Source organism: Protopterus annectens, chromosome 17.part0, assembly GCF_019279795.1.
Source record: "Protopterus annectens isolate FY-2018-M chromosome 17.part0, PAN1.0, whole genome shotgun sequence".
Taxonomy (NCBI): Eukaryota; Metazoa; Chordata; order Ceratodontiformes; family Protopteridae; genus Protopterus; species Protopterus annectens.
In genome coordinates this window covers 36,723,808-36,751,677 of record NC_056751.1, presented here as the reverse complement: position 1 = coordinate 36,751,677, position 27,870 = coordinate 36,723,808, and the positions used below count along the sequence as shown (strand labels likewise).

Genomic DNA, 27,870 nt, shown 5'->3' with positions numbered 1-27,870 from the left:
CAACAGGAAAAACAGTGCTCCTACTTAAGAGTGAACCTGCAAGCTACCCTAAAAATTATAGACCAATAACTTGCCTTCCGACGACATATAAACTATACACTGGAATTGATGCTGACAGAATTTATAGTCATTTAGAAGAAAACTCATTTATGGCAATAGAACAAAAACACAATAAAAAAGTCATATGGAACAAGGGATCATTTGCTGTTAAAGTCATAGTGGAGAACTGTAAAAAGAGGAAGAATCTGAATATGACATGGATTGACTACAAAAAGCATTTGATAGTGTCCCACATTCACGAATAAGAGCGTTCTTAAAAATTTATAAAATCCATCCTGCACTGATTGACTACATTACTGTGAACATGAAGCAGTGGCAGACCTCTTTGCAATTAAGCCATGATAAAGGACAAATTATTATCCCAGGGATAAAAATTCAAAGAGGGATATTCCAGGGTGACTCTTTGTCACTGCTGCTATTCTGTCTTACCCTTAACCCATTAAGCTGTCTACTTAGCAGCTTAGGCCATGGCTATAATATGGCTCCTAAAAAACAGTGTAAAGACTTCTCATCTTGTTTTTATCGATGGTTTAAAACTGTATAGCTCATCAGATGAGGAACTGAAAGCACAACTGCAAGTTGTCAAAACTTTTTCAGATGATGTAAGAATGTCATTTGGTCTTGATAAATGTGCAAAAGCAACCTTTAAAGCAGGAAGTCTGCAGCACCAAGAAAACATAAGTTTGGGGCAAGGCTATGATATAAAAAAAACTTGAGCAAGAGGGAGTATATAAATATTTGGGAATTGATGAAGGCTCAACAATAAAACATGAACAAATGCGAATAAAACTTAGTAAGGAATACTTTAGAACACAGCACTGACATCTAGGAACAAAATTCAAGCGGTAAACCTATTTGCTCTTACCCCCCCCAAAACGTGTTGGATAGATTAGACAAGAAAACAAGAAGAGTGCTTCATGCTTACCAAATTATTTATAAAAATCAGTGCATACCAAAATTATATATTCCCCATTCCGAAGGCAGGGTGGGCCTCTTTGAAACTGATTACATGTATAGATCGGCAATTGTGGGACTGCACACATATCTGCTGATCTCACAAGACCCAAACGTAGTGAAAGTTTTGAAACATGAGGAAAATAAATCTAAGATGACTTCTGTGCTTAATCTAGCAGAAGCATATTGGCGTGAAGCAGGAATGGAAATCAAAACAGAAGTAGATAAAAATCAGACAGGAACTCAATGTTCCATAAAACAAAAGAAGGAATATAAGGTGAAGGACCAGATGAGAAGGCAAGAAATGTGGCAAATGTATAAATATTGTTGCAGGTATAGAAAACTTGTGGAAGAGCCCTATGTTGATCAGGATCAAATGCAGAAATGTTCAAGGAGAGGCATATTCAAACCAAGAGATGAAAGGTTAATATTGGCGGGCCAAGATAGCGGGCTAAGTACATGTTAGTTTACAAAGTTCATTGAACATGTGGAAGAAACAGACAAATGTAAGTTTTGTAAAACAGAATTGGAAACAGTTGCACACCTGTTTGCTGGTTGTGACATGCTAATGGCAGAAGGACCGTATAATGAAAGGCATAATAATGTGACAAGACTGTTGCACTGGGAATTGTGCAAACATTATGGCATTGAAGTGGCTGAAAAACACTGGAAACATGAGCCACAAAGCATCATAGAAAATGATGGTCTACATTACATGGGATCACCCATTACCAACAGTTCAAAAGATAGATGCTAGAAAATAGGATATAGTGGTCCATGAAATGAAGACAAAAGTAGCACTGCTCACTGACATCGCCACACCCTGTGACTACAGTGTCTTGCGTACAGAGAGACACAAAGTCATAAAATATCAGCATTTGGAGACAGAAATGAGAGCAATGTGGAAGAAAGATACCCTGACAGTTCCAAATGTAGTAGGAGCAACGGGTCTTATAAAAATAGAATCTACAATTGTATTTAGATATGTTACCAATACATGTAACTCCATATGAATTGCAGGAGTCATTACTGGACACATTGCAGGTGTTGCAAAAGGCACTTCTGGCTGACATCAATGATTGAAACAATACTAATTTCATGATCTTTAATCGTACTTTGACATAGGAATGGGGTCCATTCCTGTCATGGTATTAGAAACCCAAAAGACTTGGAGAAATAAAAAATAAATGTACCTTTCAGCAGACACCAGAATAAGTCTCAAACGTACTACTACTACTACAGCTATTTTACTGCATTGTAGTAATGGGAAATCTGTAGGGACTGCTGAAAAACTCAAAGGGAGCCTGCAGTAAATTGCCAAATTAGTAGCTAATCTGATGTCATCAGCCTGTAACTGTTGTGCTGCACCACACTAACCTAGTTAATTTTTGGGAACAGATTCCTACTTGATTAACATAGTTTTTCATTTAAAATGTTATATAACCATAAATGCATTACTCTGACTTAACTTGCTATGTTTGTTTGTTTATTTATTTGACATTTGTTAACCTGGAGTGTCTGACTGAGCAAAATCCCCTTTTCAGCAAAGGCCTGGGAAGAAAGGCTTCACAGAAACACAAGAGTAAATTACATAATGACTGTACTAACAAAGAAGTGCATATGTGTCAGTACGGTACAGTATATCAAACATTTCATATTTCCTTGAAGCATAAAATACTGTAACTCCACTTTAGTAACAAAAATGTGACATTAGCTAAGTCTAGTAACTCCTACTAGAGAACACTGCAAAAGTGAATTACAGGTTCAGATAAGGTGAATTGGTTTCTTGAGACAGAGGCTCAGCAGTTGCAAGTAAACATTAGAGTAAGATTTGGGCATTAGTAGGATTGTAGGCAGTTGCCAAAAGTTAAAATTGAGTTTGAGCAATGTAGAGTCAGTATAAGAGAGTCATAGAAACTGTTAGCAATAGGGTCTAAACAGAGAAGAGTGCAGTGACAGAGAAAGAGTTAAGTGGTACAGTTACAGGTGGAGTTGTTGAGTAGGTATTGTTTGAGTTCTGATTTGAATTTGTGTGTAGTTGTTATTTTTTTAATGTCAAGGGGGAGCTTGTTCCAGTTTAGGGCTGGGTAGTAGCTGTATAAATTTTGACCAATGTTTTTTTTTTTTGGCTTAGAGATTTTCAGGTGTTGGTTAGATCTCCTGAGGTTTCTTGTACGGGCATAGAGAGTGACCAATGTGGAGATGCTAGGGCAGGCCTTGGGTTTGTAGAGACTGGAGTGAATTATAGTTAATTGAGAGAGAAGGAGCTGGTGGGGGAAATTAAGCCAGTTTAATGCAGACAGAGAGAAAGAAAGACAGCGGTGAGCTAGGGGACAGATTGGCAGCAAACCGGGCAATTTTGTTGTATGTGCTTTCGAGTTTAGTTTGTAGGGAGGTTTGTAAGTTAGTTAGAATTTGTGATCTGTAGAGGAGACTAGGCAGTAAAACAGCCTGAGCTAGAAAGACTCGGGAGTTGTTAGTAAGGAACTTTTTATTTCTGTTGATTGAGATGTAGGTCAGATTTAAGTTAGTCATCTGTAATGACCCCAAGGAGTTCAGTTTGGGGTTCAGCATAAATAGTGGTATTGTTAGAGTAAGTGATAAAAAAGGTTGGTTTGAGTGGTGAGAGAGATTTAGGAAGAAATAGAAGAAGTTTGGTCTTTTTGGGATTAAAGATAAATTGGTTGTCTGTGAGCCATTTTTAAATGGAGTTAAAGGAATTTTGGGTGAGTGTGAGAAAGTCAGAGAAAGTGTCAGCAGTGGTGATAATGTTAGAGTCATCTGCGTATTGAATTAGGGTAGAGAGAGGACAGGGTGTGTAGAGTTGATTAGTGAAAATGTTGAAAAGTAGGGGGCCGAGGATTGATCCTTGAAGGACTCCTATTTGGATGGGTAGGAAAAGGGATAGCGTGGATTGCCATTTTACAGATTGTTGACTGTTGGGGAGGTAGCTGGAGAACCAGGAGATTGCAGCGGAAGAGCGGTTGAGGTTGCTTAGCTTGGAGAGGAGGATGATGTTGCAGACAGTGTCAAAGTCTTTGGAGAGATCGAGGAAGATGCAGGAGACCAATTTATTGTTATTTCTAGCAAGGGAGACAGAGTCAGAGAAGGAGGTAAGGGCAGTGGAGGTGCTATGGTTAGAGCGGAAACCATGCTGGGTGGGAGGGAGAAGGTTTTGTAGGAGTAGGTGGTCCATGATTTGTGTACACACCTTTCAAGTGTTTTTGATAGTGGGGTTAGAATAGCTGTGGGGCGGTAGGTGGTGAGTTCTGTAGAGTTGCCCACTTAATGAATAGGTATAGTAAAGAAGTGTTTCCATACTGAGGAGACAGTGGATTTCGATAGAGAGCAGTTGACAAGAATGGAAACTGGGAGAGCTATTGAGTTTGCAGCAAGTTTGAGGAAGGGGGAGTTAAGTTATCCACAGAAGGGGAGGAGGGTTTAAGTTTGCTGAGGAGGTGTTTAATGTAGGTAGTTGATACAGGTTTGAGTGGTAAGGAGTTGCTTTGATTGCAGTTTGAAGGGGGGTAAGGGGGTGGGTGGAGTTAGTAGAGTCTGAGTTGGGGATTAGCTTACTGATGGTATCTATAAAGTATGAGTTGAGCAGGGAAGAAGTTTCTAGGGGAGTGTTGTTGGGATAAGGATTAGGAATGTTGGTGTTACCAGTGTGGAGGATATAGTTGATGGTGCTCCAGAATTTCTTGGGGTTATTTTCATATGCTGTTTGTGGTTTCAAGTAAAAATGATTTTTTGTCAAGGTAGACCTGTTTTTTTGGAGAGGTTTCAACGTTTTTTGTAGGTTTGGAGATGGGTGTCTAATTTAGTTTTGGTCCAGAGTGTCCAAGCTTTATCTCTCTTTTACATGAGAGTTCATGTAGCCTGGGATAGTTCAGGGTGAGTTAAGAGACTTTGCTCTTAACTTTGAGGAGGGGGGCAAGGGGGTTTAGTATGTTAAGAAATATGCAATTGAATTTGAGAACTGCATCATCTACAGGCAGTTGAGATAGGAAAGACCTGTTGATGGCAGAGAGCTGATTGTTGAAGACTTCAGTGTGAAAGTTTGAGAGGTTACAGCATTGTTTGATTTTTTGAGGTTTGTGTAGATGGGAGGTATATCTCTTGATACTAATGGGAGAGTGGTCGCTGATACAGTCGGGAAGAGTTTCTGGGTGGTGGTAGGTTGGGATTGGAGACTAAAATCCAATCTATGACAGAAGCTGAGTTGGTTGTCTTATTAAGGTATGTGGGTACAGAAATAAGCTGAGAAAAGCCGCGAAGATTGATGGAGGAGTTGGGTGATTTAGAGGATAGAGATGACCTGTTGATGTTAACATCTCCTAGCAGAGCAATTTCATTTATGTTACTGGACAGCCAGGCATGGGTTTGTTCTAAGAGTGGGATGTTGTCGCCAGGGGGTACATGGATTGCTACTATAGTGTTAGTCTTATAGTTGTTAGTCTTACAGTTTGCGGCTAGTAGTTCAGCTGGATGGAGTGAAGGGGGAGGATTTATTATTGATGTGAGGTTAAGGTGTTAGTCGTAGAGAATAGCAATAACTCCACCTTTGTTTGTTAGCACAATCCAGCCGAAGGATGCTATAACCAGGGGGGAGAAACAGAGAGTGAGAGATGTGTGATTTGAGCCAAGTTTCTGTTAGAGTAATTGTCTGGAGAGTGGTGGGCCATCCACGCATGGAATAGGCTTACTTTGTTCATTATACTATGGATATTAAGCGAGAGAAGTGAATGTTGTTTGTTGGGAGATGGGATGAGGGCTGAGAAGTAACGGTTGAGTTAGAGGGGTTTGAGGTTGGTCCGGGGTTCGGATATATGTCACCAAAGAGGAGAAGGGAATTTAAGAGCTAGAGTGTAAATTGGAATTTTAGGTGATAGTTGAAGTATTTGTGCTTTGAGATAGGGAGATTGAGTGGGTGATGATCTAAAGTTTGGAGGAGGCAGATGGAGGTGAGAAGGAGGGAGGGAGATATGGAGAAATGGTGGGAAGAGTATAGTCTTTAGTTGAGGTGTTTGTGAAGGTGAAGGGGAGATGCTGGGGTCTGATATGTGTGAGATAGGAGGTGAGGTAGGCGAGTAGAGGAAGAAGGAGAGTAAGGGAGTAGCAAAAATGAGTGAACCAACTCCAAGACAGCAGCAATAATCCAAGTAATATAATTTAATGCTTTCCTCTTTCTTGTACACAGACTTTGAAGAAGTCTGTGTACAAGAAAGACAAAAGCGTTAAATAAATTCTTTCACGTGGATTATTGCTGCTGTCTCTTGAGGAAGGTACCATTTTTGCTGTTTTTTGTTTTTTTTTTTTTTTTAAGGGAGTAGGTAAGCAAAATTTTGGACGGAGCTGAGTTAGTGAAATTAACTTACCCAAATCTCAAATCAAGCAAACACAACCTTCTTCACTTCACTTAATCACATTTCATAGTTAAGGCTAGAACACCCAGGGGTGTACCTGCCAGCTAAATGGAACAAGCTCTTTCAAGAAATAAAACAAATGTGCAGCATTCAAGAATTCAGATTTCGTCTTAAAGCAGTTGCATCAAAACAATATTTAGTCACACTGTAAGACTTTAAAATAAAAGTTCCCTTCAGCACCCTGTTGTCTATTTATGTGACTGTGTCTACTCCTTTGAATATTCTGCAACAATTATTTTGCCACTTTGTTATATGTTTCTAAGTATTACTTAACATATTGTAGCTTATCTTATTACATGGGATCAGGAGACTTTGGTTTTCTATATAAGATTTAGAATTAGATGTATTTCTGTATATTTTCCGATACCTAATCAGAGTTTAATAGGATGGTAACTTTGGTATATTCTGTAATGGACATGGTGTTATAAAACAACTACTTCAACTCTGAAGGTGAGTTTTTAAACAACGTTTAAGAGTTACAGTGGGAGCCTCTTGTGCCCTATTTTTTGCAAATATAGTACTTGGACAGTGTGACATATGTTTGTTGATAGCTCTATATGCCGCCATTGTGTTCAGATGTATTTACTTTTTTGGGATGACGTTTTTATTGTTTGATGAAGCGATATGGGTACTGTATATGAAGTTTGTAATTGTTTTCAAGGTGCTATGAATTTTTTTTTTTTTTTTTACAATTTATATATTTTTTGTTGGAGAAAGACTGCATCAATCGTTTTGGATGTACATTTGTGCAAAAATTACAGTCACAATACAGTTGCATCAAACATGTATAAAAATGACTTTCTCTTACCAGTATTTGCATTTTGATAGTCTTCATAATTTAGGTCAAAAAGTATTGTGAAAGGGTAGACTAATGACGTGATATTTAATAGTAAAAATTACATTCAAAACTAGGGAATGTCCTGATATTTTGTTAAAAGAATTATTTCAGGAAGTATATGCACAAAAGGATGGTAGATTTGCTGTCATATTAAAAAAGCCAATCACTGTAGGGTGTAAGGAGTTTTGTGCCAAGAATATTTCAGAGTTCATAGTTCACCACACTTTTGATACTTTGAGCATCAAACAAATAGTGGAGAAATATTGGAGGTTCTTATTGTGTGTGGGGAGTGTATGAGAAGTAAACTTGGTACCCTCCTTGATTACTTTCAAATCTAGTAGTAGGATTGGAAACAGTATACATAGTAAGACTATAAACTTTAGAACTTGTGGAACAATGTCAGGATGTGGTGCCTGTAAGCAGTGCTGGTTCATTTTGGAAGGACCTAGTATAACTGTAGTGGAATATCCATGGTTCCTTGTTTGCCCATGTTGTTTTAATTGTGCAACTAGTGGGATTGTTTCACTGCTGTTTGTTCATGTTGTTCTGTATTTATGTTGGAAAAATGGAAAGGAAGCTATGACAGTGTATACAAACACTTACTTGCTTTAAAGAATTCTGACATGAGTAATGCCCTGAGTAAAATTAATTATTTTTCACATTTTTTGGAAGTTTGAACTTTTAATATTGGAGAAGGTGAAGAAATATGTAAATGGGGGTGATATGAAAAATTATTTAAAAAAAAGTTCTTTCAAATAAAGAGGTGATTTTCCTGGAATTGTATCTGTAATGAATGTGTTAACTTTGTCATTCATTTTGTCATTCATTTTGCTGAAGTATTGAAGTTCTCTGGATAAGAGTACCTTCTATGAGCTTTTCTAGTAGTGATTACTTTTCTTCTAGCTCCAAGTGTTCTCTCTCTCCCCCTCATGGCTTCTGAACTCCATATTGTATTCCATTTAACTGCTTACTACCCATTTCATCAGAATTCAGATGAAGAAGATATTGCATGCTACAAAATCTGTTCTTTTAAGAAGGCCTTGTCTTTTTGTTACTTTGATTAAATTAGGCCTGGCACAGTAGTTTCTAAGTAAGCTTCAGGTTGCATTCATTTTTTATGTTTCTATGAATAGACCTATTTCAGGATGAGCCAGAGAAATTCATTCTATTAGATCTGCTCTTTGGGGGGAGATCACTGCTACTGACTTGTGAAGCTGGGAACTGATCTCTCCAAACCATTGCTAGTTATTTTAAGGTGAATATCCATCCTGAGTTGGTGTTCTGAAAGTTGGCCTTATGTGTTCATGTGGTTTGTAGTGTGTTAGTGTTTTCTGTTGATTAACCAACAAACTGCCCAAGAACATTTTTTTAATTCTTTGTGTCTACTGGTTTCCAGGATAGAGTTTAGCATCCCATGACCCTTTACAAGGATAAAGAGAGTTATCAAAAGATGCATTGATTAATACGCATTCTAAGGCTGAAGTGGGATTATTGCCACATTAATGCAGAAATTTCTTGCAGGTACTTCTGTTCTCTTTGCAGGATTTGTCTTTGGACTGTTCTGATAATGAATTAACTGACCATATCAGAGATATTGTGGTACATTTGTATGAGGTACTTACCATAACAAGTTGAATGTTGGTTTCTTTTCTGTTTTAAGACCATTACTCCTTTTGCTGGTATATCTTTCAGGTTTATTTTGATATTTTTCCCTGATTGTCTTGTATGCTGTATCGTAGCTTGAAATCTGACAGAGTATATTGTATAGGGTGTTCAGTGTTGAAATCGTTTACAGATAGGCCTATGTTTTTTAAGATGACAGAAGTGGAGGATGGCACTTATTTTGCAGCAAGTTGGCAGAAGTCTATTTGTTGTTGAGCCTGAGAAAACACACTGTTTCTGTTAAAAGATGCCTGATAATTAATCACTTCCTTGCAGTACCTTAATAAAGTATTTTTCACCAGCATGCCTAATAGATGAAAAGTTATTGCTGAACTGGTGCTGCAAACCAGATTGTGTAGTTTGTTTGCAACTTTATGGCAGTGTTAAGTATCCCTTATGCATTACTTGCCATCTCCTTATATGCATTACTTTTGCTGCGTACCTGAGAGGATGCATAGAGTAAGAATGTTATTAGCAGGTGGTAGGTCGTTTTGCGTCATTGGAAGATAGGATGGAAGGGGCTAACCAGTTATCTTAAAATTAGATTAATTAAAAAATAGAAAGGAAACCACCCATGTACTGTTACGTATCTCACAAAGTTGTACTTTTTTGTTTTATTTCTTGGATATACCCATTCAGAACGAGGCTTTTCTTAACACGCATGATGTTGGAAGCTCCATCAAACATTGCTTAGCTAGTGCTTGCTCCTTTGTGGCAATTGAAATAGCACCCCTCCCTTTTTTTTTACTACGGTCAAGTGGGGAAAGCTTGTTGTCATGCAAACCAAGTATGCATGGTTGCCTTATCTCATTGTGTTCTGCTGCAGAAAAAAAGAAAAAAAAAAGAAAATTAAAGCATTAACTAGGATTGGTGAATCCACACTGTACCAGAAGCACTTCGGCTTTGGTTGCAATTTATGGAAAGGTGTCATTTGTAGGCATCTGTGAGGTAACCGTGTGTCTTGCTGTTGTTTTACTAAACATTGCAGCTTCAAAGCTTGGATGTCACATTTACAGCTAGAGCAGGCTTTAGCAGGGCAGTCCTTCAGGACCTTTCAAGGTAATCACTTCTTGCACCTCATTCTGAAGGGAAGAACTGCTGTTTGAGGTGGCTTCATGGAAGACAGGTGGTTACATAGGAACTTACCATAATGTAGCTCCAGTTTTTATGTGTAACCAATATTTCAACTAATGTGTAGATTGTTTATATTTTATGTAGTCTACAGTACAATCACAGATAAGCCAAACACCCCTTAGCGTAACAATTTACTTAACCTGCACAGTTGTATGTCATTGTGTTTTGTTTCCTTAGCCTCATGTCAGTGATACTACCGCAACTAAGTTATAGATGTTATGTGTACAGTTTAGGTTTATTAAGCCTGTAATACTCAGATGTTCATCGTGTTTCACTGTTGCAGTCATTACTCTTGGGTTATCCTGCTGGCAGGCTACCCGCAGTCAGCCAGAATTCCGAAGTCTAGGTCCGGCGTCGGTTGTTGTCGCCTCTTCCCTGACGTCAGTGCACCAGGGGTATAAAAGATGCAGCCAACGCCATTTTCTTCAGTCTTTCTTGCCGTGCGGTGCCCAAAGCAAAAGCAGTTCGCGAGTGCTGGTCGGCCGACTCCTGAGATTTTCAAATCCGAATTTCAGAACCAAAGTCTTCATTAAAGCTAAGTACCCCGTTGGGGAAACTTTTTTCTTGCTCCAGACTGATGTCAGAAAAAGTTAACAATTGTATTTCTTGTGGGAAGCAAATACCTCATAAGGATTTTCACTCTTACTGTATTCCTTGCCTAGGCCCTGATCACAACGTTGCTAGCTGTCGGTTTTGTGCTAGATTTAACCAATGCACTATTAAGCGTCGGTTCAATCTTGCATTTCATTACTTTGGCCAAAGATTTAATTATATGATGCCGTCGGAACAGCCGACGACCGGAGTTTACAAAAAATGCAAGGACAAGGAAAAGGATAGGTATCCGAGGTCCAAAACCGACGACGAGGCCTCCGTTAGGCCAGTCACCGGTTCTCAGTGAGGCGCTTTCGCAACCCCTGGTGCCCGCTACCTCAGAGCCACAGGCCGCTTCCGACTCCCTTGTGGAGCCAACTGGGCCTCTGGATACTCAAGGTATTGGACACTGGGAAATCATTCCCTCAGATGGGTCCAGAGCCGCTGAGCAGGCATCGGCTTCTGAGGGTGTCTTCAGACCTTCACAATTATATGTTAAACCATCTTCAGCTTCAAAGGCAAAGACTAAAGCAGCTCTAAAGACAAAGAAACAAGTACAGCATTCTCCTACTCAGACTTCCATGCCTAAAAAACAGATGCTTAAAATGGCTGAAGACCTAATTACTTTGATTAGGGGTTCCCATCCCCCTCCTGATAAGAGGCCTAGGCAAGAGACAGAATATGATTCTTCTGATCAGGTTTCTATTTCCTCTGATTCCTCTTCTGAACGGGATTATTCCATGCTTCCCTATGAGGGCTCTGATGCTGAAGAATCCATTCCTTCAGCCTCTCCTCCTGAGGATTATTCTTTTGGGGAAACCCTGCATACCATGAGGGAGCATTTCCACTGGGAGAGCCAAGATTATTCTGAATCTAAGAAAAGGCTCAGAGACTTTCTGCTACTGCCTCAGCACAGACCCCTTGCTATTCCACCTGTTCTAGACATTGTAGATGATGTATTTTCAGAGTCTGGCCTGTCCCCTGACTCTTTACCCCCTGCACCTGCTAAGCCAGATAGATACTACAGGGTCCCGGATTCTCATAAATTCCTATATAAAAACCCCGCTGCTGACCCAGAAACTATATCTTAGGGTCACAGAGGGGTCAAAGCTTCCAGTGCAAAAAAACCCTGTCCCCTCTGATAGGCATTCTATGGCACTGGACAGATGGGGGAAAAAAGTTTACATTTCTGCTACCTTGGCTGTAAGGGCTTTAAATTGTCAGTTTCATATGCTTAAATATCAGCAATATTTAATGTCACTGCTTAAACAGAAAATGTTGACAAATACTGAATGTTCAGAGAACAAGGAAATGCAGGATTTATTGCATGCAGCTGAACAAGTTGGAAAGCATACTTTGCAATGTGGATATGATTCACTGGAGGCCTCTTGCAGGGCCGCTTTTACAGGTTCTGTTATTAGAAGGCATGCTTGGTTAAAGGAACAGAATCTGCCTGATCATGTTAAAGCAAAATTATTAGATGCCCCATTACAGCATGATACTTTGTTTGGTGCTAAAGCAGAAGAGGTGTTGGAAAAAAATGGAGGATAAAGCGAAATCCATGCAGACAGTTAAGGATTTCTTACAGGTACAGCCACCCAAATTTAGCAGGAACTGGCCTTCTAAAAATTGGTCCTTTCCAGTGTCAGACAAACCACAAAGAGGCAGATAACAGGCGTCCCAGAGGCAGATCTCAGCCCCAAGGCTCATACAGGCCTAAACAATGGGGTGTTCCTACCTCCAAAAGCAGAGAAGACAAATCACAACCTTACAGGAAACAGTCCCAATGACTTTCCTCTGCCAGATCCAAGCACTTTTCTTTTGGCAGCCCCCTTAGGGGGAAAATTAGCACTTTTTTCATCAAATTGGCAAATGGTTACCCAAGACAAATGGGTCTTGCACAGTGTCCCAAGGCTACAGGTTCCATTTTCACACCCTACCAAGGTCAAAAGGTATGCCAGACCTGCCACACAATCAATGGGCAGAGGTACAAAAGCAAATTACAGCCCTCATGGACATGAGGGCCATTCAACAAGTACCACAACAAGAACAGGGGCAAGGATTTTACTACAGACTTTTCTTAGTGCCCAGAAAGGACAAAACCTGGAGACCAATACTGGACCTGTCTATACTAAATACATTTCTGGAGGTTCCAAAATTCAAGATGTTGACTCTACAGCAGCTACTGCCCATGCTGGGCAAGAAGGCTTGGCTCGTAACTTTGGACCCAAAAGAGGCATACCTGCATGTCCCAATCAGTCAGTCTTGCAGAAGATACCTCAGATTCATAGCTGGCTCAATGCACTACCAATTCTCTGCACTGCCCTTTTGGCTTATCTACTGCACCCAGGATCTTCACAAAATGCCTGGCACCAGTAATTGCATTATGCAGACAAAGAGGAATTCAAATATATCCCTACTTGGACGACTGCCTTATTCAAGCAGAGAACAAAGACATTCTTCTAAAGCATCTGGCGTTTGTAAAAAGATTATTAATTTGCCTAGGGTACACAGTAAACGAAAAGAAATCAAAACTAGTGCCCTCTCAAAAGATAATATTCCTGGGTGCAAGCTTAAATACAACTGCCCAGATGGCTTATCTCATGCCAGACAAACAAAAACAACTGACTTCTTACTTCAAAAAGTTGGCAACAAAGACCCAGTTATCTGCAAGGAAGTCCTGCAGGCCTTGGGTTTCATGGCATCCTGCATTCTACTAATTCCATATGCCAGATGGCTTTTGAGGAAACTACAATGGTATCTAAAAAGTGTTTGGACTCAGCATTGCCACAGCCTGGAGACAGTAATTGCACTCATTCCCTGCCTGCAACAGGAGTTTCGATGGTGGGCAGAGGCCTGTCACCACAACAAGGGTCTGCCATTCAGTTTACCCACAGCCAGACAGACACTGACAGCGGATGCATCAGATTATGCCTGGGGGGCCCATATGGCAGGAAAATGTATTCAGGGCACATGGCCTGCAAGCCAGATGCATCTTCACATCAATCAAAAAGAGATGCTACCTGTTCAAAATGCCCTGACAGCTTTCAAGGATCTACTTCATCCAGGACAGCTACTGATAAAGACAAGACAATACTACGGTCATGTGGTACATAAACAAGCAGGGAGGTACACATTCCTACCCCCTCTGCAGACAAGCAATGACCTTGTGGGACACAGCATTGACTTATCAAGTTCACCTGGCAGCACAATTCCTGCCAGGAAAAACAAATACTCTGGCAGACGAACTAAGCAGAAACATCATGGATCCCCACGAATGGAAACTGGATCCACAAGTCTTCAGCATAACAAGGAAATGGGGATGCCCAGAAATAGATCTATTTGCCTCCCCTCACAAATGCCAATTACAGAGATTTTGCACAAGGATTTATCACAAACAAGCATGGAGAGTGGACGTCCTATCCTTCAGCTGGAAAAATCTAACAGTATATGCCTTTCCTCCACTGCCTCTCCTTCCCAGGGTACTCCTAAAGGTCAGACAAGAGAAGCCAAAAATGATACTGATTGCACCAGACTGGTCACGCCAGCACTGGTACCCAATCCTAAAGAGCTTGTCTCAAGGTCCAGCATTGCTAGTGCCTCAAACTTCTCACTTGCTGACCCAACAAAGCATTCGGATCCTGCACAGCCAACTCAGGACCTTAAGTCTGGCAGCATGGTGGATAATGTAGCCATTCAGAACACTCCTCTTTCAAAAGCTGTTATCGATGTTATATTGGAGGCCAGGAGGCCCAGTACCAGAAAATCTTATGCAGAAAAATGGAAGAGATTCTGTGCTTGGAACCAGGAACAAGGCATTGACACGTATGTACCAAATATCCCTCAGATTTTACAATACCTAACTGAGATGCTGGACAAAGGCCTTTCTTTTTCATCAATTAAGATTCATGCCTCTGCCATTTCAGCCCATTACAATACGGAACCCACCTATCTTTTCTCATCCTTTAATAAGGCAGTACCTCAGAGGGGCCAGAAACATTAAGCCTCCAAGGAGAGCACCAATTCTGGCATGGGACCTCAATTATGTCTTGGAAAAAGTCACACTGCCTCCTTTTGAGCCAGCCTCAACAGAGGATATAAAATTCTTATCCTGGAAAACAGCTCTGCTCCTAACAATAACCTTGGCAAGACGAGTCTTGGAGTTACAAGCACTCATGGCTGTGGAACCTTTTATCATTTTTCATCCAGACAGGGTTTCTCTGAGGACAAACCCAACATTTATGCCTAAGGTGGTGTCCAGTGTGGCCCTCAACCAAACCATTCACTTGCCTACCTTTTATCCAAACCCACAGAACAAGAGTGAGAAAATTCTGCATTATTTGGACATACACAGACAGTTACCCTTCTACTTGGACAGAACTAAAGCTTTCAGAAAGACACAGCAACTTTTAGTGTCATGCTGCAGGATCACAAGGAAAGGCTATCTCAAAACAGACTATTTCTAAATGGATAGGCCATTGCATCCGTTTCTGCTATTCTCAACATGGCAAATCAGTGCCTAAGGGCATTAGGCCTCATTCTACCAGAGTAGCAGCCACTTCAGCAGCCTTCCTCAGAGGAGTACCATCCAAAGACATCTTAGAGGTTGCAACTTGGAGTTCAGTGCACACTTTTACAAAGCACTACCACTTACCTCTTTACTCTAAATCCAGAGCAGGCTTTGCCACTGCAGTTCTGCAGGGCCTCATAGCCTCTCCTAATCCTATTTAGCCCAGCCACCCAGCCTCAGCTTTGGGATTCAGCCCAAGAGTAATGACTGCAACAGTGAAACACGATGAACATAGTACAGTTGTGTACTTACCATAAATGTAGATGTTTGAGTGTATTCAGTGTTGCAGTCCGGGTTACCCACCCACCATCCCCCTTTTCTTTGCTGGGACTTATCTGTACTTCTCTATCCTATACAACCTATGTGGTGTGTTTGCTTGTAGATGAAGGAAATGTTTATTTTTGTGCATACATACTTATTGGCATATTTTTCAGCCTACCAATTTGGGGGCACCTGCCATCTGAGGCAAGACAAACTGAAGAAAATGGCGTCGGCTGCATCTTTTATACCCCCTGGCGCACTGACGTCAGGGAAGAGGCGACAGCAACTGACGCCGGACCTAGACTTTGGAATTCTGGCCAACTGCGGGTAGCCTGCCAGCAGGATAACCCAAGAGTAATGACTGCAACAGTGAATACACTTGAACATCTACATTTATGGTAGGTACACAACTGTACTTTTGTGCTCCTGTCTTCTTCTTCAAAATGTATTATTTATAAACAAGTGTTTTAACAGTTTGGCATTCATTTGTAATCTCTTTACTCATGCCATACGGGCCGGGTCATGGCTGAAGAGGATCTTTAGACCAGTTTTCTCTCCTGGTTAACAAGCGGTAAATAAATAAAATAAGTAAATATTCTAGTGCATCTGTTTTAAGCCCTCTGTGGTTGTTGCCCTGTGGCTCAGTTGTGACTTATTAGTCCATTTGCTTCTTCCAGAGATGAGAGCCATGCAGCCCTTATTTTTATTTTTTCCAGGACAGAGCAGTGATTGCCATGGACCTATTTCAGACTCAGCATGTCAGCAGTCTCTGGTTAAGTGACTTTCTCAGAGTCACGCAGTTAGGCAATGGAGGTTGAGGGTATCCCTGGATTGAGCAGTCATCCTGTGGCCTGTTTTTCCCATCCTTTGATTTCCCTGGAAAGTGAGAGTTGGTTGTTAATTAGTGGCCAGGTACTGGTCTTTGGATGTCCAGTTACTGGTCTTTGGAGGTTCCCACAAAATACCACCTCCCCCCTCCCAAGTAGATTGCTTGTGATTGTCCACTCACCAGTAGGTGTCACTAATTTGGAGGGCCTAGGCTGATGCTAGCAGCTTACACTTATTCTGTCCTGCCCAGCTCATTTGGCACCCGTACCACTTGTCATGCACAGGTGGCTTGAATCATAGTCAGGACATCTTTGCTGTATGCCAGTGGGTAGTGTTTTCTTTCAGAGCATAGTATTTAGAAAGTTCTGACTTCTTATCCATCTTTCCCAGGAGTATGTCAGAGAATGGTGGTTCTTCTAGCCTGTTGGAACCTGTGAAGTTCCTCTGTTTCTAGATCAAAAGTAAATAAATAAAATAAAATGATTCAGAGAAGATGGAGGTGCCTCTGGATTATGTCTGGTGCAGAAACTTTTTTTGATTTGCCCTTGATGACCCTGTGCTTCTTTTTGGTGGCAGGAAGCATCCAGTAGAATTAAAGAGCAACTGTGTGAGATGCCATAGAAGGTCTGAATTTATAATAGGTGCTTACGTAACATTTTTCTAATCTTATTATAGAGGAAAATAAATTAGAGGTAGTGTAACTTAGAAAATGAACTGTTTCTGTTTTATAATGATACAGTAGTAGTTTTCTAAATAGTGATGTTTTACTTAGGCTTTTGTCAAGATGAAAACTTTCAAGTATATTCTTTGCAGTTGTTAGACTGAATTAATACATTCTGTATACTTTGCGTTTTTGTCTAATGTCAGTGAAAAAATATACCTAGACTGCCTTTAGTCCTCCATTTATGCATCTGCATAGCTTGCAGAGTTTTCAACTAAACTATTTCCAAAGCAGCTCAGTATTTTTAACCATCTACATCTCAGTGCTTCTGAACTGGATCTACCTTTGTAATTTTGTCTTACAAAGCAACATGTATCTGTACATTATGTGTGTATGCACATAATTTTGTCTGGCAGCTTGGCACAGAAGTGCTAATAGGGCTAAACTCTGCAGCAGTCTGGATTGATTCTCCCAGCCTCCGTTTGCCTGCTGTGTAACTCTGAGCAAGTCATTTAACCAGACTTGCCACTGGGTCTCCCTTGAAAAGGTATTGTGTGGCCAGTAGGTTTATTCTATTAACAACATTTTTTTTTGTGTGTGTGTGCATTATTTTGTGTGTATATAAATCATTTACAGAGTATTATAGCTTGTTTTAATATTTCAGAAGTTGCTTGTGAAACTTGCCTGTCTCTTCCCATGACCTGGTTCAAAGCTCCAGAGAGCACCCCTGCATTACCAGGCTACAATTCATACCACACCTTTCGGCCACCTAACCCAGAACGAAGCACTAAAGGCGGAGGCGTGTCCATATTCATTAAGGATATCCACACCTCCAGGCTAGTTGCACAGCATAATGCATCCGAGATTATCCAAGTGCAACTAACTCTGGGCAAGACCGCAATCCAAATTGTAGCTTGCTACTGACCCCCCACCATGCCCCAGGATTCACACTCCTCATTTCTTGATACACTGAAAAGTATTAGGGTACAACCCAACACCCTAATAATGGGTGATTTCAACTACCCCCACCATTAACTGGGAAAACTACTCATGTACCAACTCTTTTGCTCAACGTTTTCTAGAATTCATAAATTCCAACGCCTTGGATCAACTTATTCCTACCCCCACCAGGGGCAGCAATATCCTAGACCTGGTCATTACCAACATGGGAAACCGGTGTTCCACACCAGAGGTCAATTCCTCGTTGGTCAGATCCAACCACAAAGCTAATCAGCCTAGACATCCACATCCCACCCCCACCCCCAATTAGGGAAACCGTTGTAAAAAACTTCTCCAAAGCCAACTTCACACTTCTTAAGACAGAAGTGGCAAACTTCATGACACCCATGCAGAAGGACAATAGAGGTATGACTGCCGAATCCTACACAAATGCACTTTATAAGCACTTACACAAGTGCATGGATCATGCTATCCCTAGTAGAACCAAGATGTTATCCTCCAAAAAAGGAAGCCAATCTGGTGGTCCTCTGCCATAAACAAACTCTACAACAGAAAAAAGAAATTGTTGCAAAAAAGAGTAAAATCCCATGACTAGAGGAACTCCCTGGTCAACCTCAGTAAGAAGCTGAGATCCCTCATAAAATCCTCCAAAGCTAGTTACGAAAACAAAATTGCCACTGACTCAAAGACAACCACAAAGCTTTCTATAGCTATGTCAAGAATCTAAATGGGAATACTCAGAAATGCTCTGAGTTACAGCACAATAGCACTAAATATACAGAACCAACTGATATTGCCAACATCCTAGCAGATAGGTTCAGTGCTAACTTTACCCCCCCCTCTCACCCCCTAGAGGGCCCATCTCTATACTGGAAGAATGCAAAGTTCCTATAATCACGGCTGCACAGGTAAAAAACACACTCTCCAAAGCCAAGAACCACAGCATCCATGGGACCTGACAATATCCCAGGCTGTGTTCTATACGAACTACAGAATGAACTGGCACCCTACCCAAGTACCACGTTCAGTCATAGCCTCACCTCAGGCTTTGTACCCACTGAATGGCGCACTGCAACTGTTATCCCACTCCACAAAGGGGGAGCCATGACGGACCCTGGGAACTACCGCCCCATTAGCCTGACGAGCCTGGTCTGCAAGGCCATGGAATGTATCATCGTGGAACTCATAAACAAAGACATTGGTAATCTCCAAACTCTGGACCCTACCCAGTTTGGATTTCTAAAAGGCAGATCATGTCTCCTAAACCTGATTGACTTCTTTGAAGCAGTCACCAAAGCCATAGATGAGGGTAAAATGGTTCACACAGCTTATCTAGAGCTCGCCATGGCTTTCGACACCATCCCCCACTCTGGAATTATAGATAAACTCACTAAACTAAGTATAAATCCCTGTGTCACAAGATGGGTTGCCAACTGGCTCATGGACGGAACCCACACTGTGAAAGTAGCGGATTCCAAATCCGACATCAGACCAGTGACAAGTGGAGTACCACAGGGTTCAGTCCTGGGTCCTCTCCTGTTTGGTATCTACTTCTCTGAAGTGTAGGCCAGCACAGAACACATGGTCCTCTCCTGTTTGGCTAACAAAGTTTGCAGATGACTGCAAACTAGGAGCCATAATCGAAACTCCTAACGATGTGGACAAACTACAAAAGGGCCTCACTGAGACAGATACCTGGTGTCAAAGCCATGGCCTGAAGCACAATGCCAAAAAGTGTATTGTCATCCCCTTTGCTAAAAACTCTGTACCCATGAACTACCACATAGCTGGTAGTCTACTTAATGCCGAAAATGTGATGAGACCATGGGACACAGGTGGACAGTAGTCTCTCCTTTGATAATCACATCGCCACAGTGGTCAGGAAATCCTTCTACGTGGCTCATCTCATCACAAAAGGATTCTCATCCACAAAAAAAGAGGTCATTGTTCCCCTCTACTCATCACTCATTAGACCCGTTATAGAGTACAATGCCCCTTTTGGTATGTACCTCACAATACATCTACAACAACTGGAAAGACCACAGAAATACCTCACAAAGAGGTTTACTGGCCTCAAACAGATGCCCTATGCAGACCGTCTCAAAAAACTACAGCTTTACTCCATTGCATATCGCCTACTCATGGGCGATCTCTGCCTAACATACAAAGCTATGTCAAACCCAGAGCTGTTGGACATGCTCCACTTAAAGAAATCCCAATCCCTCCGAGCGACAAGCTTTAGGGTCCTAAACCTTGTCACCACAATAAACAGAACATGCTGGAGGGATAGATTCCTGTCCTAGAGACTTCCCATATTCTGGAACAGACTACCTATCTATGTCAAACAGAGCTCCTCATTAGCACTCTTCAAGAAAAATCTTGATGATTGGATGGGAAATGGGAAATTCACCCTGGGGATCACTTCTGTGGCTCTGTTAGACAGGGCCACAGGAAAATAATTTTCTTGGGTGGCGAAAGCCAGGGTACATTTTTTGGCCAGGCTTGTATGGGCCCTAGGGCTGATAGTCTAGTACCTACCTATGAACGTATGAATTATTTCATATCTAAAGTTGTAAACAGAATAAATATGCTAGAATATACCATGCCTTCATTAAATGTCTTTTATGTGTTATGTTGGTTGCAGTCTGTAAGAGAGAATACTCAGATCATTGAACAGTCTTCCCCCCCCCTTGTTTTTCAGCCTGCCGGCTGCTTTGTGTGTGAGTTTGCATTACAATGGGTTCTGGGACTTTCCTTTTTCCCTTCTGTTATGCATTCTTGGAATTGGCATATGTAGTTAACAAGAGGTGTGAATGATATATCCCCCACATAGGGGAGGGTTGGATTTTTTTTTTTGCCTTTTCTTGTTGTTGTTTGTTTTCCGGTCTTTTTAAATTGGATCTTAAAAGATTTCTGTGTGTGGATTTTTTTTGAAACGTTTGATATTTGATGAAACAGTCATTATGTTATGCATAACAACCATCTTGTTTAAGTAAATAAGTGATATTTGTTGCTTAGAATATAACTGATAACACTGTTTTCTTTCAGAACTCAAGGAGCCGGTGGGCCAAGTTGTCTGCACAGACAAAGGTATTCTGGCAGTAGAACAGAATAAAGTCCTAATTCCACCTTCCTGGAATAAGACATTTGCATGGGGCTATGCAGATCTCAGCTGTCGACTAGGTGCATACGATTCAGACAAGGTCTGTGACCATCTGTTTTGTCTTATTTGTGTATCAGATTTTGTCATGTTGCCCCATCCTGCAGTAATGGAATGATAATGCCGAAGGACTAGTGTGATTTGTTGCTTAAAATGGGCTGTGGAACACCTGTTTACCAGGATAGCAAGTCATGACTTGATAGATAAGTAGTGTTTGACTTGCATAATGAAATTTTTTACAGAAACTGTATCATGTTTCAACTGACATTTTCTGATCTCCTGAAATTAAGTTTTTCTAAAAGACATTAATTAAGAATACCTATATACATCAGGTAAACAGCCTTCCCTGAAAATACATATTCTAATAGTTCTGCAAGTACACTTATAGTCTATACCCTTATTAATATTTAAATATTTAAAAAGGAGGGTATTCTCCTCATTGATGGAACATGTAATTATGTCCTTATTTCAGAAGCACAGTTGTAGAGTATGCATGCCGGTCACAAAATATGTTTAAATGTTAGAGTGAAGAGTGTTTTCTTGTAATTTATATACTTTAATGTTGCTATAAATGAAGGGACCTGAAATGTCATCCTTGGGCTTGCACTTTTATTGAGAAGCCTAAACAGTATTCTATGGTTGTCTTTGCATGTTATGGCCAGATTGTTCCATTTAACATCTTTCATTCTTTTTTAATCAGTGCACTGAAAGCATATTTATATGACATGGTATTCCTTTTTTTTAATTTTTTTATTTGTTTTAAAACAGTAGATTGATTGTAAAACAAACAACTATTTACATAGGTCTACAGCTGATCAACAACAATTAATATATAGATATATATATGGGCATTGTTAGATATTGTGTGTGCTTTTTCTAAAATAGTTGCTTAATTGCTTATAGTTGTGTACAGTTGTGATAGAATGTGCTGTTGTTTAAAATTATGTCGGAAGATAAAGACAGACATCCAATGTCTGGTTTCAAAAAATGTCCAGACTGCTGACAGAAGATGTCTGTCACAGATGGACACGTTCAGTGTGTCTATTGTCTGGGTGAGGTGCACATTCAGGAGTCCTGCAGTATCTGCCACTCCTTTTTCACTAGGGTGCTTGCTGAGAAGAAGAGAAAGCTCATGGAGTGGGGTCTTCTTAAGCATGCTTTTGTGGAAGCTTTGACTGACCAGGATGGAGCCAGCAAGTCATCAAAGTCCTCTAAAATCCTCCTCAGACTCCAAGTCAAAGAAGTGGAACTTGCTGTGACTTCGGGTCCACAGCCTTCAGAGCTGACAGTTTTTTCCTTTCGGACCCGGGACACTGCCTTGGAACTGGTCTCCGAAACTCCTTCTCCATTACTCCATTCGGCACCATCGGTGCATTCCTCCAGGTCCTCTGTTAGCCTTTTCGGATTCAGACATGGATCAACTGGTACAAAATCTCTTAAAGAAGACACCAGGCCTAGCCAAATTGCTATCTGTTCCCACCCAGGCATCGGAACCGAAGACCACTACCCCGGAATTGACTGCTCCTCCTCCGCCGAGCCATACCGGTTTTTCGGAGCTGGAGGAGGCCAACCTGATGGTTGTAGAACCCTTGGAGCCAACACCTGTTCCGTGTCATCGGCTCCATCTACTCAGATGTCCTCGGCACAGACTGGGGACTCTAGGAGCCGACACTCTCCTGTTGGGTCCAGGGAGGATAGTCGCACTGACCTGTCGGTACCAACTCTTCCTCTCGGGGCCTCAGCTCGGGTGAGCTCAGCTCCTACCTCTGGCTCGGAGCCCACGGCATTAGTGCGGGAGGGGATCACTGTTCCTTCGAGTCCATCGACTCGTTCTCATCAGAGCCATGACACCTTCGAAGCCATGAGGCGAGTATTATCTCCTAAGACTTCCTCATCACTAGGTCTGGCCTCTTCTTCTCCTAAAGTGCCTGTGTCTGCTTCTGCTTCCATTGGCCACCCCAAGCGTAGAGACCAGAGCCTCAGGTAGCCCCACTGGGTGCCCCCTGCTCTTCTGAGACTTCCCCAGAGGCTCCCACTGAAGAAGTCCCCAGAAAGAGAGTGTGCAAGAGGAGGTACTTGGACTCCCCAGAGAAGTCATTGACATCTGACACTGACTTGGATGAGTCAGAAGGGTCCCCTCGATCCCCCTCTGAGGACATCTCCTTTGCGGAAATCCTTGAGATCCTTAGGCAGAGAGGGGGATTGGCAGTCCAAAACCCCTACTGAGGATGATTCAGTTCTCCTGAAGGCTTTTGGGTCTCAAACTTCCACCTCCTGGGTGTCTCCACCCTATGAGCTTATGCAATTGGTTTCTCATAGGGCATGGGAGTCACTGGAGTCCATGGAGCCTGTCCCTCGGAGGCCTAATAAGTTTATCTCTGCCCCAGCTTATAAAACCTTCTTGTCTAAGGGAGTCCCTGTTGATGCCATGGTGGTGGTGGCAGCCACCAAGAAGGAATTGTCTGAGACTTCCACGTCTATCCATCCTCCTAACAGATTCTAGGATCATGGATAGATATGGGAAACGCATGTTCAGTTCAGAGACTTTCCCCTCTTCGATCACGGAACTGACTGACCCATTTCACCAGACTGCAAAGAGATCTCCTTAAGGAGTTGGGGGATACTCTTCAGGGTGCTGTAGCTGCAGGCATCCCTGACAAAGTTTCTGCCCAGCTTGTTACCCCTAATTCCATTGTGAACTCGTCCATGCATCTCATATATGCAGCAGATGGTTCGAGTAGGGCTGCAGGTTCAGGGATTGCTGTTCATAGGCATGCCTGGATGCGCATCTGTTCCTTTGCGGAGCCCTTCAAGTTTTCATTCGTAAATACCCCGTTTGATGGCTCATCCTTGTTTGGGCCTAAGGTAAAGGAAACATTGACCAGATGTGAACAGGAGGGAAAGACTCTGCCGTCGGAGTCCATTTTTCCACCCCAACTCGGCCTTACCCCAAAGGCCAAAAGGGAGAAAAGATGTGGTTCCGAAAAGCCCAAGGAGCCTTTCAGGACACACGTGAAGAACCCTACTCCAGGGGCAGAGGAGGAGGTAATAATGGAAGACGCCATCCTTGTGGCAGAGGGGGTCTGCAACACCAGGGTGACAGAGATCATTTCTCTGGTCAGCCCTACCAGCGCTCCTGAGAGGAGACCAGACTGTCCTGCTGTGGAGGCAGTCAGGGGTCGCTTATCTCTGTACCCAGAAGCCTGGCTAGACATAAATGACAGCTGGGTACAAAGCATCATTTCCAGAGGGTATTTCATACCATTCTCCTCTCCTTCCCTTTCCTTCAGGAGAATCCCAGATGTACCACCCAGTTACAGGGAAACAAGCAACTATAGAGGTCCACAAGTTGCTAGAAAAAAGAGTCACCCAGCCAGTCCCAGCAGACCAAACAGAATTTGGAACTTACTCAAGATTCTTTTTGGTTCCAAAGAAAACAGGTAACTGGAGACCCATTTTGGACCTCAGCAGACTCAACCAATTTGTCAAGAAAGAGAAGTTCCGAATAGTCACACTTCAGTCCATACTTCCCTTTTTAGGGAAAGACAATTGGATGTGCTTGATCAATCTCAAGGATGCATACTACCTCATAAAAATGGCCAGACCATCCAGGGATCACCTGCGTTTTCGTCTGGGAGCCAATCACTATCAGTTTCGAGCCCTGCCCTTTGGTCTCACTACAGCCCCCAGAGTGTTTACCAAATGTATGGCAGTGGTCACGGCTCACCTGAGGCGTTTAGGATTCCAGGTTTTTCCGTACCTGGACGATTGGCTCCTTACCTCCACCACCAGGCATCAACTGATTCAGGCAACAGAATCCACTCTGACACTCTGCAACCACTTAGGCATTACGGTCAACTTCGAAAAGTCTGCCTTGTCGCCATCGCATCATATCTTCTTTATAGAGGCAGAGTTAGATTCTTCAACCACCACTCTACGTCTTCCAGTCAAAAGGGTCTCACTCCTTCGACAGCACATCTGTTGACATTTGGTGTCAAAGAACAGAGCTCCAGCAGCAGAGGTCTTGAAAGTACTAGGTTTGATGGCGGCAGCAATCTTAGCCATTCCATTAGCAAGGAAGCATATGCGGATTCTTCAATGGCTTCTGTTCACCCAATGGTCTTACCAGGAATTGCCAAGGAACCATATGATTCTGATTACAAATTCTTGCAAGAGGGATCTTCAGTGGTGGTTGACGTCTCTTCATGTTACAATAGGACGCCCCTTTGTACTCCCACCCCCAGTTGCCACTGTGACCACGGACGTTTCCCTGATAAGATGGGGGGGCATTTTCAGGGAAAGACTGCCCAAGGCACACGGATCAAGAGTCACATCTGCATATCAATGTTCTGGAGATGAGAGCAGTACTTCTGTCGTTGCAGTACTGTTAGGGCTCTCTTCCTCTAGGGACAATTGCAATACAGATGGACACCGTGTCAGTGGTCTAGTACTTGAACAAACAGGGCGTGACCAAATCTTACCCCCTTTGCCGAGAAGCCCTCAGAGTATGGCAGTGGGCTGTGTCATCCCAGCGCTTTTTGTTAGCAATGCACATCCCGGGGAGATCCAGTGTGATAGCGGACAAGCTGAGCAGGGCAATTTTGTTGCCCCACGAGTGGTCCCTCAAACAAGAGATTGCGGACAGGATTTTACGCAAATGGGGCCAGCCTTTCTGCGATCTTTTTGTCAGTCACATCAACACCAAATGTAGAAGCTATTTTGCTGATACCTCCTCTGGGAGATCCCCCGAGGGATGCACTCATTCACGATTGACCCCCGGGTCTTCTCTATGCATTTCCCCCAATTCCATTGATACCCAGATTTTTACAGAAAGCAAAATTCACTGGGACGGACTGTCATTCTTGTAGCCCCTCATTGGCCTTGGCAGATTTGGTTCCCATTTCTTTACCATCATCTTTTGGAGGATCCATGGATCTTGGACCCAGTTCCAGACCTTCTGACACACCCGTCAGGGGACCTCCACCCTTCCTTGCAGTCACTGAAGCTAACTGCCTGGCTGCTCCAGTTTCCCGCATAGCCAGGCTTCATAATCTTTCTTATGATACAAATCAAATCTTATTGGCTTCCCATAAACCTTCCACCAGAAAGTTGTACTAAAGTAAGTGGAAGAGATTTTCTATTTGTGTTTCAAACCAGAATATTGATCTTTACCAAGCTCTGTTATCATCTATTTTTGAATTCTTGACTAAGATTTTTAACGAAGGAGCAGCAGTTGATACTGTCCGGGTACAGTTAGCTGCTATATCTAATTTTCATCTAGGTATTGACGGACTAAATATTATGGCTCACCAGTTGTCTAAGGCCTTTTTCAATGGTACCCTTCACGTGAGGCCTCCAGTAAAGACTCCTTATTCTCCCTGGAATTTGAATTTCATGTTATCTCATATCATTCTTCTCCCATTTGAACCACATCATCTTGTGAGCTCAAATTTTTATCATGGAAAATTATCTTTTTAGTGGCAATTACTTCTGCCCGCAGAGTGTCAGAGCTTCAAGTATTGTCTATCAAATCCGCTTATATGATTTTTCATGCTGACAGAGTATCACTTAGGACAAACCCTTCCTTTTTGCCTAAAGTATGTTCTGAGTTTTAATCAAGTCATTGAGTTGCCCGTTTTTTCCCCCAACCATACCAACAAATTAGAATACATGCTGCACAAACTTGATGCTCACAGACAACTTAGATATTATCTGGACAGAACAAAATACATTAGAAAATCAGACCAGCTTTTTGTATCCTTTTCGGAAGCCAGAAAAGGTAGACCAGTGGCTAAAACAACCCTGTCCAAGTGGCTATCAGATTGTATCACTTATACTTATTCATCTACTAATATGCCTTTATGTCATAAGGTGAAGGCTCATTCAACCAGAGCAGTTTATACCTCTTCAGCTTTTCAAGCCAAGTTATCCCTTAACAACATCTGTGCTGCAGCCACATGGTCTAAGCCTCACACTTTTATCACTTATTACAAAGTGGAAAAGGCCTCCAGGGACAGGGCTTCTTTTGGTTCTACAGTCCTGAAAAGTGTACTCCCATGAGCCTCCTGGGATCTAGGGTGCTAGGGATGCTACCCATCAATGAAGAATGAATGGTGAGATTGAACAACTTCACATAAAGAAGTTATGTATTCACCATAACGTTCCATGTGAGTTGTTGCATCTCGCCTTCATTCTCACGTCCCTCCCTTCATCCCCCTCCTAGCTAACAGTTGACCTGGAGACTGGCATCATCCTGGTTTCTCTATGCTTCTTCCTGTCTAGGGAGAGTAGTTCTTTTACTAGGATATGGTATAAGCAGCAAACTAGATCTGAGGTAAATCCAGCAGTGCATCATGGGATAAGGGGCTGGGTCTCAAGCTACTGGTAAACTTTGAGCTTTGCTAAACGGCCATGTCGGAGCTGAGGATTGGCTCCGAACCTATCAGTGAAGAATGAAGGTGAGATGGAACGTTATGGTGAGTACATAACTCCTTTTTTTCATCTTTATAGCATGCTATTCACTACTGCAAACAAGTTTTGCCATACTAATAAATTCAACACTAGAGGAGTAACTTTACTTTTCAAATTTTTAGCATTTACTTTACTGGCTATAGCAAGAATAGGCCAAAGAAAAGGCACGTGGTTTTTTGGAATTATCCCAGGAATTGGAGTATTAAATAAAACTAAATATTTAGAAATATTACATCTATCTAACAGTAGAGCTTGAATGAAGCTATTAATTCCTTTCTAAAAAGGGGAGATGTC

General features: G+C 42.0%; 1 protein-coding gene across 1 annotated transcript in view; it reads left to right on the top strand.

Moving 5' to 3' along the window:
* The window catches only part of WDFY3 (WD repeat and FYVE domain containing 3), a 5,086,165-nt gene that overhangs the window by 4,762,010 nt on the left and 296,285 nt on the right, over positions 1-27,870 (top strand). The window contains exon 57 of the mRNA XM_044059488.1: positions 20,994-21,148. Coding sequence (XP_043915423.1) covers positions 20,994-21,148 — 155 coding nt within the window. The remainder of the gene's footprint in view (positions 1-20,993; positions 21,149-27,870) is intronic.